The 13,595-nt window shown below is 43.2% G+C and overlaps 1 protein-coding gene across 2 annotated transcripts in view; it reads left to right on the top strand.

Moving 5' to 3' along the window:
* The first annotated feature begins 202 nt into the window (after window positions 1-202).
* The window catches only part of NUP153 (nucleoporin 153), a 67,527-nt gene continuing 54,134 nt past the window's right edge, over window positions 203-13,595 (top strand). For both annotated transcript variants that reach the window (XM_040249318.1, XM_040249317.1), the window contains exon 1: window positions 203-898. In XM_040249318.1, the coding sequence (XP_040105252.1) occupies window positions 785-898 (114 nt within the window). In that variant the 5' untranslated portion in view covers window positions 203-784. The remainder of the gene's footprint in view (window positions 899-13,595) is intronic.

Genomic DNA, 13,595 nt, shown 5'->3' with positions numbered 1-13,595 from the left:
AACCCCCCTGGCTTTGTGCCTCTGCGGCAAACCGTGCCTCTCTCCTTCCGCGTCCTTTCCGAGAATTAGCCTTCCTCCCGTTAACTACATTTCCCAGTGGCCCGCGCGGCCGAGAGCGCGGGCTCGACCAGCCCTTCCTTCCTTCCTCGCCTATCAGCCGGTCGCAGCGTGATGACGCAGGCTCGCCGGGCGCTGACGAGTGACGGTGTTCTGGCTCGCGACCGCAGCGGCGGCCTTAGCAGCGGCAATAGACGCAACAGCGGCGACTGCAGGGACGACGGCGGCGACGACGACGGCGGCGGCGGCGGCGGGGCGGGCGCTGTGCGCAAAGGGGAGGGGTAGGCGGGCGGTGCCGGCGGCTTCAACTGCGGCAGCTACACGGCTGGGGCGTGCGGAAGAAGAATCCCCATCAGCCGGCGGCCGAGTTAGGCCCGAGCAGCGCCGGGGGCCGCTCGCGTCGTCCTCTGCGGGGGAAATCTCCATAGAGACGGTGACACACAGAGGCGGGGGTCCGCGGGAGCCTGCGGGACCGGAGAGCCAGCTCCTCGGCCTCTGTGGCCTCCCCCCTCCCCCGCTCCCCCCACCTCGCTGCCGGAGCGCGCATTCTCTTCTCCGCTCCTGCTCGCCGCTCCGCGGTTCCCGGTGGGCCTGGGCCCCCGCTGTGAGGGCAGCGCGGGCGGACTCTTGGGGGCTGGGGCCGGGTGAGGCGAGGCGGGGGGCGGGGGTCCTCTGAGGCCGCCTCTGCCTCTCCCGCCCCGGAGGGGGAAGCCGCGGAGGCTCCGCCATGGCCTCGGGAGCCGGAGGCAGAGGAGGGGGCGGTGGCGGCGGCAAGATCCGGACGCGGCGTTGCCACCAGGGCCCGATGAAGCCTTACCAGCAGGGGCGACCGCAGCACCAGGTAAGGGAGCCCCGGCGCTCTGTGTGAGGGGGCCCCTTCGCGGGCCCTCGGGGCGGCGGGGGGGCAGGGGGGGCGGCCCTGGCGCCCCACGTGGAGCGTCGGGGAGGCCCCGGGCGAGGCGGCGGGAGCCGAGGCCGCCGGGGCGGCGACGGGAAGTGGGCTTGAGGCCGGCCAGCCCTGCGGCGCACACGTGTGGCTCGGCCTCCTCTCTCCACCACCCCCCCGCCCCGCACCCTGGCCCTCTCCGCCCCGGGGCTTTCCCCGGGCCTGGGCGCAGGGCGGGAACACAAGTCCGAGGCCCACGGTGGGCCCAGAATTCTGCCCTTTTTTTTTTTTTTGGCGGGGATTAGTTGCTTGGAGGCGGGGGGGTGGTTAATTACTCATGTCCCTCAAGGGAAAAGGGAAAAAGCTGTGGCTGGGAGGGCCACCCCCCGGCCCTCTACGCCTGCAGATTTCTAGTCTCCCGCGTTTCAGCGCGTGCGGGGAGGGGGGCTGCCCCAAGGACTCTGATCCTTACCCCGCCAGGGTACCTACCTGGGGCTTGGCGGGGGCGCTGTTACGGGGAAAGTGGAATAACTTATTCTCCATCCTTTAAATTCTCCATCTCCTCGTGGCCCTCCCCGATCTAAGGGCCCTGGCCTTATTTTTTTTTTTCTTCAACCGGGATATGGTTAGTGGCACTGGGGCATTTTGAAAGTCCCTCTCCGCACTTACGTCTTTTTTTCCGTCGCGAGACTCTTCCCTCCCCACTTTTGTCCAACCTTTTTCCCCCCCTCCCCACACACCCCCGCGCGTTTTATTTTGGAGACTAGAATTGGCCATTATGCACAGTTGACTGGGACTCCAGTTCTGATCTCATGCACAAAATATTTTAATATTGCAGTGGGTATTCTAGAAGTTGAGGTACTTTCGACACTACAGGAATGTTGGTGGTCTTGAAATTTAACCACCTTGTGGACTCGTGGGTGTTTGAAATTATAAAAATATGAGTTTATCCTTAGACATTTGATTCTGAGAAAGTTCAGTATTTTAAGTTTTGCTTATTAATGGGGGATTGAGGGGGAACATGTTGAAAACCTTCTAATAAAAGTCACTTATAAAACTTTTCACTGATAGTAAGGTAGGAAGTAAGTGTGGGCCTTAAACCTGTAAAAAAGAGTATAGCAAAAGGGTCTGATAACTTGTTGCATACTATAAAAGGTAGACTTCTAGATTGCTTTATTCCGGATCATGATAAATATTTAACAGTTAAACATGTTTGGTGCTGTTGTTAAATTGTATCATTAAAAACAGAATTTTAAAAGTAAAGATTTGGGAGAAGTTTCTTAACAGTGAAATTTGTAGTTTATAATGTTAAGTAGCTCTCTACTAATGGTTACAAGTCTTGGCTACTATCACCTCCCACCAGTGTTCCCCCAGATAGGCTTGGTTTTCAAATTTTCTTTGTGAGGAGCAAGATTAGAATTCAGGTCACAAGCCTGGCCCTTTAACCTAATCCTTTTGTTGCGAGGAAGTTTGACACATGTGCTTTCTGGTTTTTCTGAAAAAATAAATGAGTGCTTTCCTTAGAAGAAAGTTACTACATAAAAAATGAAATGTAAATACAGATCATTGGATGGTCTGGACAGAGTTTAGACAGGAGCTCGTCTAAGCCAAAGTCACACCTTATTTTTAAACATACTTGGATAAAAACCTAATGTGAGGGAGATGATGCCTTAACAGCATAACACTTGTGATCCAAATTGTCTTAGAGCTGATATGATTTCAGACTGTGCAGTTTTAAAGTTTGGTAGTTTATCATTTCCCCCTGTTTAAAGTATTCAGCTTTTTGCCACAGCCATTTAATTGAAAATACATTTGTAGCTTTTGAATTGAGATTAAAGGTGTTTGGGAGTTTCTTAATCAACTCTGCAGGTATTATTAGTATTGGCTAATACAGTTGGATAGCATGACTCATTGACTCAATGGACTTGAGTTTGAGCAAACTCCAGGAGGTAGTGAAGAACAGGGGAGCCTGGCGTGCTGCAGCCCATGGGGTTGCAGAGTTGGACACGACTTGCCACTGAACAACAATTAGTATTGGCAGTTACTACCAAAGAAAAGTATCCAGGCATATACAAAAGAATATTTGAGGATTTTTTAAAAATCTTAAGGATGTTCTTTAGTCCTTATTAAAACTTATGTGAACTTGTAGACCACCTGCTTGCTGTCAGCTATCCTAGGCTGTCACCTCTGTTTAGCAGCAGCTGCTGAGTCATCATGAATAGCATGGAGCTTCATGACATGGCATGTTTTATATACTAATGTATTTTGATTAAACGTCCACTGGTTTCTGAGCAAAAGTTTTTTGGTTGTGCAGTTGAGGACTGAAAGAATGAGAGATCTGGCTCAGTTAGTGGGTCTTTGCCATTGCTTGTCGGGATAACTGGCTTGTGTAGTCAACCCAGTACCTGTGACTTTCGCATGTGTTCCACTGACTTGCAATTTCCTGTTTTGACTCTGGTTTAGCTCTGCTGAGGTATATCTAAAGTTTACATTTTTTCCTTTTAACTTCTGATCTTTAAAATGGCATCTTGCTTGAAGTTGTGGAGAGAAAAATTCATTGTCAGTTAACTAACTGAAGGGTGGTAACTTAAGCGAATGTGAAGAACAGCACTGAATGATTAAGTTGATCATTTTCACCTGCCTTCTTCCCCACCCCTTAGCTCTTAGCCCAGATGCATTTAGGAAATGGTATCATTTTTCTAGTGGGAGTGAACACGTCCCTAAGGAGTATGTGGTTAGTTCTTGTTGCCTGTTCAGTCTCCTTTCCCATTTCCTTTTTGTGCAGATTGTCAGGTCCAGAAAGTGAGCTCTGGAGAGGTCAAGCTGCTTTTCTTAATAGCCGCCACAAAAAGCTTGAGCCCATGGGCAAATCAGAACCTTGCCTCTTGAAGAATCTACTGCCACCTCCTGGTGAGAGGGGGACTCCTTATTTTTGCCCTTTTTTGGGGAGTGTGCTTCAGGGGTTTTGTCTTCTGGTTTGGAGCTAAGGGAATCCACTCATTTTATCTTCCTAGAGTCAGTTTGTCCTTCAAGTCAGTTTCTGCATTTAGCTGTTTTTTTGGAGGCAGGGAGTGGCAAAAGCTCCTTTATCTATTCAGTAGCTTAGATCAGGAGTCTATAAAGTTCTGTAAAGGGCCAGATAATAAATATTTTAGGTTTTGTTCCTGCATGTTCTTTGTTTTATAACTCTAAAAAATGTAAAAATCATTCTTAGCTTGAGGCCTGTATGAAAACAGGCTGAGGGCTGAATCTGGGCCACAGACATGGTTTGCCTAGCATTGGTTTATAAGATTGTGTGGTTTTTTGCTGTTTTGGTAGCTTCTGTATGATATTTTGCTCCAGATAATTATGTCCTGCTTGGTATTGGATGGCTGAAGACCATTCTTAGTTTTGAAAAGGAAGGATATTGAAAGATTGAATACATAACTCATCCCAGAAATCCTTGAGTTGTTTTATTTGCTTTATCCTAGATATTTAATTAATACTGTCAGTGAAAACAAATGGACATAGTTGTTAGAAAAAAGTGCTGTAATCCACTCAGAGCATCTGGGTTTGAATCCTTGTTCTGCCAGGACTTGGAAAGTTCTCTGTGCTTAATTTACTCATCTGTAAAGTGGAAATCTGTTGTGAGGGGTTGAGTGAGATAATGTAAATAAAGCTCTTAGAACTGGGCCTGGCATATATAGTAAGGACTCATTGAAAACTGTTGTGGTTAAATAGAACCTTCTGATTTAAATGTTTAGTCTCTGATTAGTAGAGGTATCTTTCTTTTATATACCCAAATTCAGTCTTTTATAGGCTTGTACTGGATTTTATGACTTGTTTTCTGAGTATGAGGCCAAACCTTTAAACAGCCATAAACTATTTAAAAATATATTATTTTTACCATTTTCCTCATAGATGCCAGTCATTTAAGTGTATAGGAAAATAAATCCACATACTTTTTAATGCATAGTAGAAAATTTTGTTTGCGATGAGAAGCCCTTGTGAAATAGTTTTATCAGTTTATTCACCAATTTGTCTCATGACAAAGCCCAAATGTCTCTCTTTCCTGGAAAGCCCTTTGGGGCAATTACCTATTAGTTTGAAATAAAATGGTCTGATGTCACTAATTAAAACCATTTCATTAGGCACAGAATATTATTGGAAAGATATAATGTTAATGACCTTGTATTTTCAAAAACATTTTACTTGTAGCTACTTAGCTTATGGTCATGGTTGTAATGTATTTTTGAATGATTCTTCTGTGTTGGGAAGCCCAGTTGAAAAGTCTTGCCACCAGATACAATTTACTATACAATTTACTGTTTGAAACAGAGTGATAGAATGCCTCTTCTGTCTAAATATATTTGTTTCCCTGCCCATTTGCTTGTGACTTAATACACTTTTACATCCAGTTTCCAAATAGATTGTGAAAGGAAAGTGACAGTATCTTTTTGGGATAACTTGCAGTGGGTTAAATTGCCTTAGGCTTTTATTGGGTTTCCTGTTAGTGATTTGGAAGGTCTTGTAGGGAATCCTTTTCTTGCCCTTGTTGTTAGATTACTGTTAATTATCTACTAATTCTGCTTTTGTAATATGAATCTCTAAAAATAAGAAACTAAGCCAGGTCATGTTTCTCCTACCTGAATTAGTGTTAAAGAGCCTTAAAGGAGGTTGAAAATTGTGGCCAGTTATAAATTGTTTTTAGCTAGAATAACTTGTATGCTCACGTTTTTTGACTTAATCTCTTGACACCTGATGCAAAGAGCTGACTCATTGGAAAAGACCCTGATGCTGGGAAAGATTGAGAGGAGGAGGAGAAGGGGACTACAGAGGATGAGATGGTTGGATGGCATGATCGACTCGATGGACATGGGTTTGGGTGGTCTCCGGGAGTTGGTGATGGACAGGGAGGCCTGGTGTGCTGCGGTTCATGGGGTCGCAAAGAGTCGGACACGACTGAGCGACTGAACTGAACTTGACATTGAAAAGAGAAATGAAATGTATAAAGAATGAATGGAAATCCATTTACGTGGCTGGAAAGATTTAGACTTGTTGGATAGGGAAAGCTTAACTGTAGGCTGTAAAATGTGACAACAACTTGGGTTAAATTCAGATTATTGAAATCAGATGCAGTATTACTGCATTAGAATTTGAGTACTTTCTAATAGATACATTTTTGAAGTAATGTAAGAATGGATGTATTAAAAACTGGAAATAACTGAAAGATTTAGAGTAGCATTTAGGTTTTTACTATTTAGTGTTAAAGATATTTTATAATTAGATATTCAAGTCTCACATGAAGTCTTTGGTTCTTAGCCCTTGGAGCAAGGGGAAAACTGATTAGGGAGTCTATTTGAAATGAAACTTCCAAAAAGAGTGGAAAGGGAAGACTAGTGACATGGGAGCTGAGGGAGTAAGGAGAGAGTTCACAGACCCCTGGAAGAAAACTAAGGGTCATTGGCAAACTTCAGCAAAATCTAGCCCAAAGAGCAGATAAAAACCAAAACAACAGTGTTTTCTGGGAGAATAGGGCCCCAGAACCTTCAAGCTGAAGATTATGTTTGATATTTATAGTGAGAGATCCAGTGAAGTTTATGTGAGAAAAGAGATTTTATAAACTGAATTCTACTGTTTAATAGAGGATAATGTGAAGAAAAGAGTTGACTAGAACTGAAATCAAGAAAACTAGTAGGAACAGAGCAAGATGTAAGAAGGAAGGCTGTATAGTGCTGATATGGAGAGTGTCTCTGCTTATTCTGAGATTGCAAATTGATGAGAAGATATATAGGCAAAGAATTTCTTTTTCATTACAAATGAGTTCTGTGTTTGGATTGTAAAAGAGTCTTGTGCCCTACCTCAGCCTTCTTTCATTAACCCTTGAACTCAGGTTCCATATAATTTGAAAAGCTACTGTAGTCACAGTTCAGTTCAGTTGCTCAGTCATGTCTGACTCTTTGCGACCCCATGAATCGCAGCACGCCAGGCCCATCACCAACTCCCGGAGTTCACTCAGACTCACGTCCATCGAGTCAGCGATGCCGTCTCATCCTCTGTCATCCCCTTCTCCTCCTGCCCCCAATCCCTCCCAGCATCAGAGTCTTTTCCAATGAGTCAACTCTTCACATGAGATGGCCAAAGTACTGGAGTTTCAGCTTTAGCATCATTCCCTCCAAAGAAATCCCAGGGCTGATCTCCTTCAGAATGGACTGGTTGGATCTCCTTGCAGTCCAAGGGACTCTCAAGAGTCTTCTCCAACACCACAGTTCAAAAGCATCAATTCTTCGGCACTCAGCTTTCTTCACAGTCCAACATCTCACATAATGTAGTCACAGTACCTTACAAATTGAGTGTACTTAATATAAGTGTATAGTATTGAATTGAATTTACTTCTGGCCCCTAAATTGAGTACTTGTTCTAAATCTCAGTGGCATCTTGATAAGGTTTTTGTTGTGGTTTGTTTTGCCAAATGAAGAATCGTTAGTTCTTGGGGGAGAAACCCAATCATTGTAACCCGTCTCGGTTTAAAGTTTTGCTCCTGTAATCCTTGAATTTAGCTTCATTACTTAGGATCATCTAGTGTAGACCTTCGGAGAAGGTGAGGGCACCCCACTCAAGCACTCTTGCCTGGAAAATCCCATGGATGGAGGAGCCCGGTGGACCGCAGTCCATGGGGTCGCTAAGAGTCGGACACGACTGAGCGACTTCACTTTCACTTTCATGCATTGGAGAAGGAAATGGCAACCCACTCTAGTGTTCTTATCTGGAGAATCCCAGGATCGGGGGAGCCTTGTGGGCTGCAGTCTATGGGGTTGCACAGAGTCGGAGACGACTGAAGCAACTTAGCAGCAGTAGCAGCAGCAGCAGTGTAGACTTTGCTTTGGGGCTACAAGAAGTATTTTTAAGATTTTAATACTCTGTTGCTTTTTCTAAGCCATTCATTAATTTTTTTCTTTGACTTTTCTGCCTCTCTTCATTTAGTTGGCTTTGTGTTATTTATCATTCCAAAGGATGGTTTGATTTTCCCATGCTCTTGGATAGTTTCACAAATTGTTTTTTGGAGGAAGGGCTATTAGCGTGGCAACTAAAATATTTAAACTGAAACTGTTATACCAAGCAAATGTATTATTTATTTTTTGAATTCTAGGATTACTAATGTCCTTTTTTTTTTTTTAAACTTGCCATAGCATATCACATGTGGCAATAAGAAGTTGGTTGAGTATTGCATCCATAGATAAACTAAAATCATGCAGCAGCTAATCTGCACTATACAGACCTGCTGCTGCCTTCACAGAGCTGATCCTCTAAGCGGAGGTGAGAGATTGTCATCACCATCCCATTTGACAGATCACCTCCACTTAGGAAGTACAGGGCACTGTTGGTGCATGTAAGTGAGTGATGGTCCTAGATTTGGAGGATCAGAGAAGCTTTTCTTTAGGAAAACTACATCAAGTTATAATGAAGCCTCTGAAAGTGGAGAGAAAGCTACTCTGGTAAAGTTGGACTTGAGTATTCACTGCTTATCAGACCTTTACTCCATGTACTTCTCTTTCCCCCTCAAAGTTAGGTTGTTTGTATTTAATATCACAAGACAGGGAATTCCCTGGCTGTCCAGTGATTAGGATTCTGAGCTTTCACTGAAGAGGTTATGGATTTGGTCCCTGGTCATGGAACTAAGAACCCAGCCAGGCTGCATGGCCAAAAAAAAAAAAAAAGAGTATCTTTGTATCACAAAATGTTCTTTCTCCTGGGTCCATACAGGAAGCTGATTTGCCCCATTCCTGGAAAGACCTGAAACGTCTTATCTACATAACTCTTGAAAAGGTTATTGAAATAAAAACCTTTATCTCAATAAGAAGGTCCTTATTTGGTAATACAATCAAAGAAACTTGGTAAGAAAACGATTTTTCCCTTTTTCTAGCTCTGCTTTTTTTTCCTGCCTTCCATTAGTGGCTGAAATTCATAAAAATTGCCAGCCAAGGAAGTGCTTCTCCAAATCTGTATGGTAGATAGGGTTTCTTACTCTTTGTCTGCCTTGTTCTCTGCGTGATCAGATTTCTTTTCCCCCCGCAGTTCTTTAGGGCTTCCTTGGTGGCTCAGACAGTGAAGAATCCACCAGCAATGCAGGAGCTGTTCTTTAAACTTCTAGTATCTGGTAGTTGATTATTTACTATAAATAAATGTGTGAAGTCGTTCAGTTCAGTCACTCAGTTGTGTCCGACTCTTTGCGACCCCATGGACTGCAGCATGCCAGACCTCCCTGTCCATCACCAACTCCCGGAGCTTGCTCAAACTCATGTCCATTGAGTTGGTGATGCCATCCAACCATTTTATCCTCTGTCATCCCCTTTTCCTGCCTTCAGTCTTTCCCAGCGTCAGGGTCTTTAACAATGAATCAGTTCTCATCAGTTGGCCAAAGTGTTGAAGTTTCAGCATCAGTCCTTCCAATGAATATTCAGGACTGATGTCCTTTAGAATGGACTGGTTTGCTCTCCTTGCAGTCCAAGGGACTCTCAAGAGTCTTCTCCAACACCACAGTTCAAAAGCATCAGTTCTTCAGCGTTCAGCCGTCTTTATGGTCCAGCTCTCACATCTGTATGTGACTACTGGAAAAATCATAGTTTCGAGTAGATGGACCTTTGTTGGCAAAGTAATGTCTCTGCTTTTTAATATGTCTAGATTGATCATAGCTTTTCTTTCAAGGAGCAGGCGTCTTTTGATTTTATGGCTGCAGTCACCACCTGCAGTGATTTTGGAGCCCAAAAAAGTAGTCTCTCACTGTTTCCATTGTTTCCATTGTTTCCATGTCTGTTTGCCATGAAGTTATGGGACCATATGCTGTGATCTTAGTTTTTTGAATGTTGAGTTTTAAGCCAGCTTTTTCACTCTCCTCTTTCACTTTCATCAAGAGGCTCTTCAGTTCCTCTTTGCTTTCTGCTATAAGGGTGGTGTCATCTGCCTATCTGAGGTTATTGATATTTCTTCCTGTAATCTTGATTCCAGTTTGTGCTTCATCCAGCCTGGCATTTCTCATGATGAACTCTGCATATAAGTTAAACAAGTAGGGTGACAATATACAGCTTTGACATAGTCCTTTTCCAATTTGGAATCAGTCCATTGTTCGATCTCTGGTTCTAACTGTTGGTTCTTGACCTGCTTACAGATTTCTCAGGAGGCAACCAAGGTGGTCTGGTATTCCCACCTCTTTAAGAATTTTCTGCAGTTTGTCATGATCCACACAGTCAAAGGCTTTGACGTAGTCAATAAAGCGCAAGTTGTCTTTAAGTGGGAATAAAATAGATTCAGAAGTATGCTATTTTATGTTTTACTTCTCTTCTATGTTTGATTTTTCAGAATTCAGACTATAAAGTAGATAGTTTTGAAAATTGATATAAGTGGCATGGCATTTGAGATAATGTAGAAATAGTTAATTTTGTTGTTAAGCTTGTTCTCACAGTTATGTTTATCATGGCCTTAGCTGGGAAACCTGTAATTGAGTTTTCAGATGATTTTAGTACAGTGTTCTTCAAACTTTAATTTGCATAAGAATCACCTCAGGAGCTTGTTAAAACAGATTTCCATTTCTAACATGATCTTAGGTGACACCAAGGCTGCTGGTCTGAAGACTTCCAGTTTGAGGACCACTGTGTTAGGTTTTAGAACAAAAGGTTTGCACGTGGATTCTCTCTCACACACACGTGCATGCACACACACCCCCAAATGATCAAAGGGGAGTAAGGATTTAAGTGGTTATTTCAAGTCTATTAGATTAAGCATTTATTAACAAGGTTACTGGAAGCTTGGGCAGCATGTGCCAAGGACACTTCTACATTTGAGTCTTTGCACTTTTTGTTCCCTCAGTCTGTAGTACTTCTCTACTAGAAATGTGCAAGGCGCCTTCCTCACTTTTTATCAGGTCTTTGCCTGTATAAAACAGCTGCCCCGTTTTGCTTTTCTGCTTTGTTGTTGTCCATAGCACCAAATCACTATATCGTGTGCGTTACATGTTACACTTGTTTGTCTCCCTAACTTAGCATCTAAGTTCCAAGAGGGCAGGAACTTGTTCCCTGCCTTATCCCCAGTATTCTTGCCTGACATGTGGTATATGATCAATAAGTATTGATTAAAGTAATTGAATGAAGTAAAACAATGTTTGCTTTTACCTCTGTGAGTTAGATAAGATTTTAAAATATTCATCAGGATAAGCCTCTTTCCTGGTCCATTTATGTACTGTTTTATAGAGATAAAAGTTGGATGTAACTTTTGGGTAGTAAGTGCTTCCTGGGGAATTCCCTGGTTGCCTACTGGTTAGGACTTGGTGCTTTTACTGCTGGTGTTCCAGGTTTGATCCCTGGTCTGGGAACTAAGGGCTTCTCTTGTGGCTCAGCTGGTAAAGCATCTGCCTGCAATGTGGGAGACCTGGGTTCGATCCCTGGGTTGGGAAGATTCCCCTGGAGAAGGGAACGGCTACCCGTTCCAGTATTCTGGCCTGTAGAATTCCATGGACTGTATAGTCCATGGGGTCACAAAGAGTTGGATAGGACTGAGTGACTTTTACTTTCACTGGGAACTAAGATACCAACATATGGCCAAAAAAATGTGTGTTCCCCGAATGTGGTACATGTGTTCCATTGTTGCTAAAGAAGATGAACCCAATGACTGGGCTGACTTTAATTTTCATGTTAATTAGAAAACAAATTTAACAAAAGTAACACTGCTATATCAGTTAAGGACCCAGCAAGAAACAGTTAACTCCAGCTGAAATTTCTTTTAAGAGTCTGCTCAGAGATAAATGCTGGTGGTTAAAGGAATACATAGAGGCTAGCAGGATGCTCAGACTTAGCAGTAGTGGGAAGCTGCCGCCACCGCTAGGACTAGACAGATAAACGGAAGAAACCGTGTAACTGGTGTGGAGCAAGAGCTGGCTGGCTGGAGCTGTAGTTTTAAAGATGGGGTGTTTGAGCAGAGAGAGCCCAGGAAGAGAGACTTCACTTTCCTTCCATCCTCTGATAGCTAATGACCTCCAGAATCTCTCATGAGCCACTTTGTTGAGACAGTCATCAGAGATGGTGTCAGGGAAGTGCAAGTTGAGGACTGGTACAGAATCAAATCTGTGATTTGGTAGATTTTATTGTGTAGAAAGAGCTGTTTATTAAGAGAAATAAACTTGCTGGTGGCTTTCCTAGTGGCTCAGAATAAAGAATCTGCCTGCAATGCAGGAGACCCTGGTTCGATCCCTGGGTTGGGAAGATCCCCTGGAGAAGGAAATGGCAACCCACTCCAGTATTCTTCGCTGGAGAATTCCACAGACAGAGGAGCCTGGTGGGCTACAGTCCATGGGGTCACAAAGAGCTGGACATGACTGAGCGACTAACACACACACAGATATAAAACCGTTAAGTAACAGTACAGGTAAAAACCATGGCTAAAGTTGGGAAATGCTCAGGAAATAGTTATGTAAGCCACATTGTATTCAGCACTGTCTACTCTAAGCTTTGTTTTTCTGATTGGTTACATAGTATTTTGATATATTTTAATTAGTGTCTGACTAGTGCTCCACGTATACATTTTCCAGGTAACTGAATATTAAGATTTGAGTGTACATAATTTTATTCACCTCTTGTAGAGGTAATTGTATTGTGATTTCCTGAAATGTATTTAATTTCCTAATCTCTTTAACTAGATTGGTGGTTCTCAAAAATATAGCATACATCAGAATCACTTGTGAGGGTTTGTTAAAACAGGTGAGTCCTACCTCCTGGATTTAGCCGGGCTGGAAGACGGCTTGAGAAGATGCTGATACAAGTGGTGAAGAGACCACATCTTGGTAACCATGAGAATTAGGGTTTACTGAGCTTACTATAACTTTTCTTGATGACTTAGGGTCATTTACCCTGGAGAGGGATATTGAAGTATGGGGAATATTTCTTTCTGATAGTGTTTCCAGGTCAATTTTAGCATCTTTATTTCGTTATTTCTATCAAGCACATCGTGCTTTCTTTCATTGTGCTGCTAGTATTTCCCCTCTCTCTCACTGTAATCTTATACTAAGCTGCTCTGCACTGTGGTTAAATAAATTGGTTACATTTTAGTTTAGGAAAAAGAGGATCTGCAAGCAAAATTCATGAGTTTCAGTTATATCTATTTTGACTTGAATTTTTACTGATCTTTTCTCAACAAAACCTACGCATGTGTGCGTGTTAAGTTGCTTCGTTTGTGTCCTACTCTTTGTGACCCTATGGACTGTATAACCCTCTGTGAGATTGTCCAGGCAAAAACACTGGAGTGGATTGCCATGCCCTCCTCCAGGGGATCTTCCCAACCCAGGGATCGACCCTGCCTCTCTTACGCCTCTTGCATTGGCAGGCAGGCTCCCTAATGCTGCCACATAAGTGACCTTTGGTTAAAGATGGTGTGAGCTTAATTTGTGATGTACTTGCCTCCTTAGGTGAGTAGAGATCACAGGAATCTCTTAATATTTTTAGTAGCTAAACACCTTAGAGGAAGTCTACGCAAGACTTATTTTACATATTATACAAATTTTTCCTATAGTGCTTCATATCAGGTTCAATACCTGGTTAGGTAACTAGATCCTGCATGCCACAAATAAGACCCAGTGCAGCCAAATAAATAAATAGATACATATATTTTTTAAAGTATTTTTTAAAGT

Source organism: Oryx dammah, unplaced genomic scaffold, assembly GCF_014754425.2.
Source record: "Oryx dammah isolate SB20612 unplaced genomic scaffold, SCBI_Odam_1.1 HiC_scaffold_11, whole genome shotgun sequence".
NCBI lineage: Eukaryota > Metazoa > Chordata > Mammalia > Artiodactyla > Bovidae > Oryx > Oryx dammah.
The sequence above is the reverse complement of the archived record's forward strand: the minus strand, read 5'-3'. Positions and strand labels throughout refer to the sequence as shown.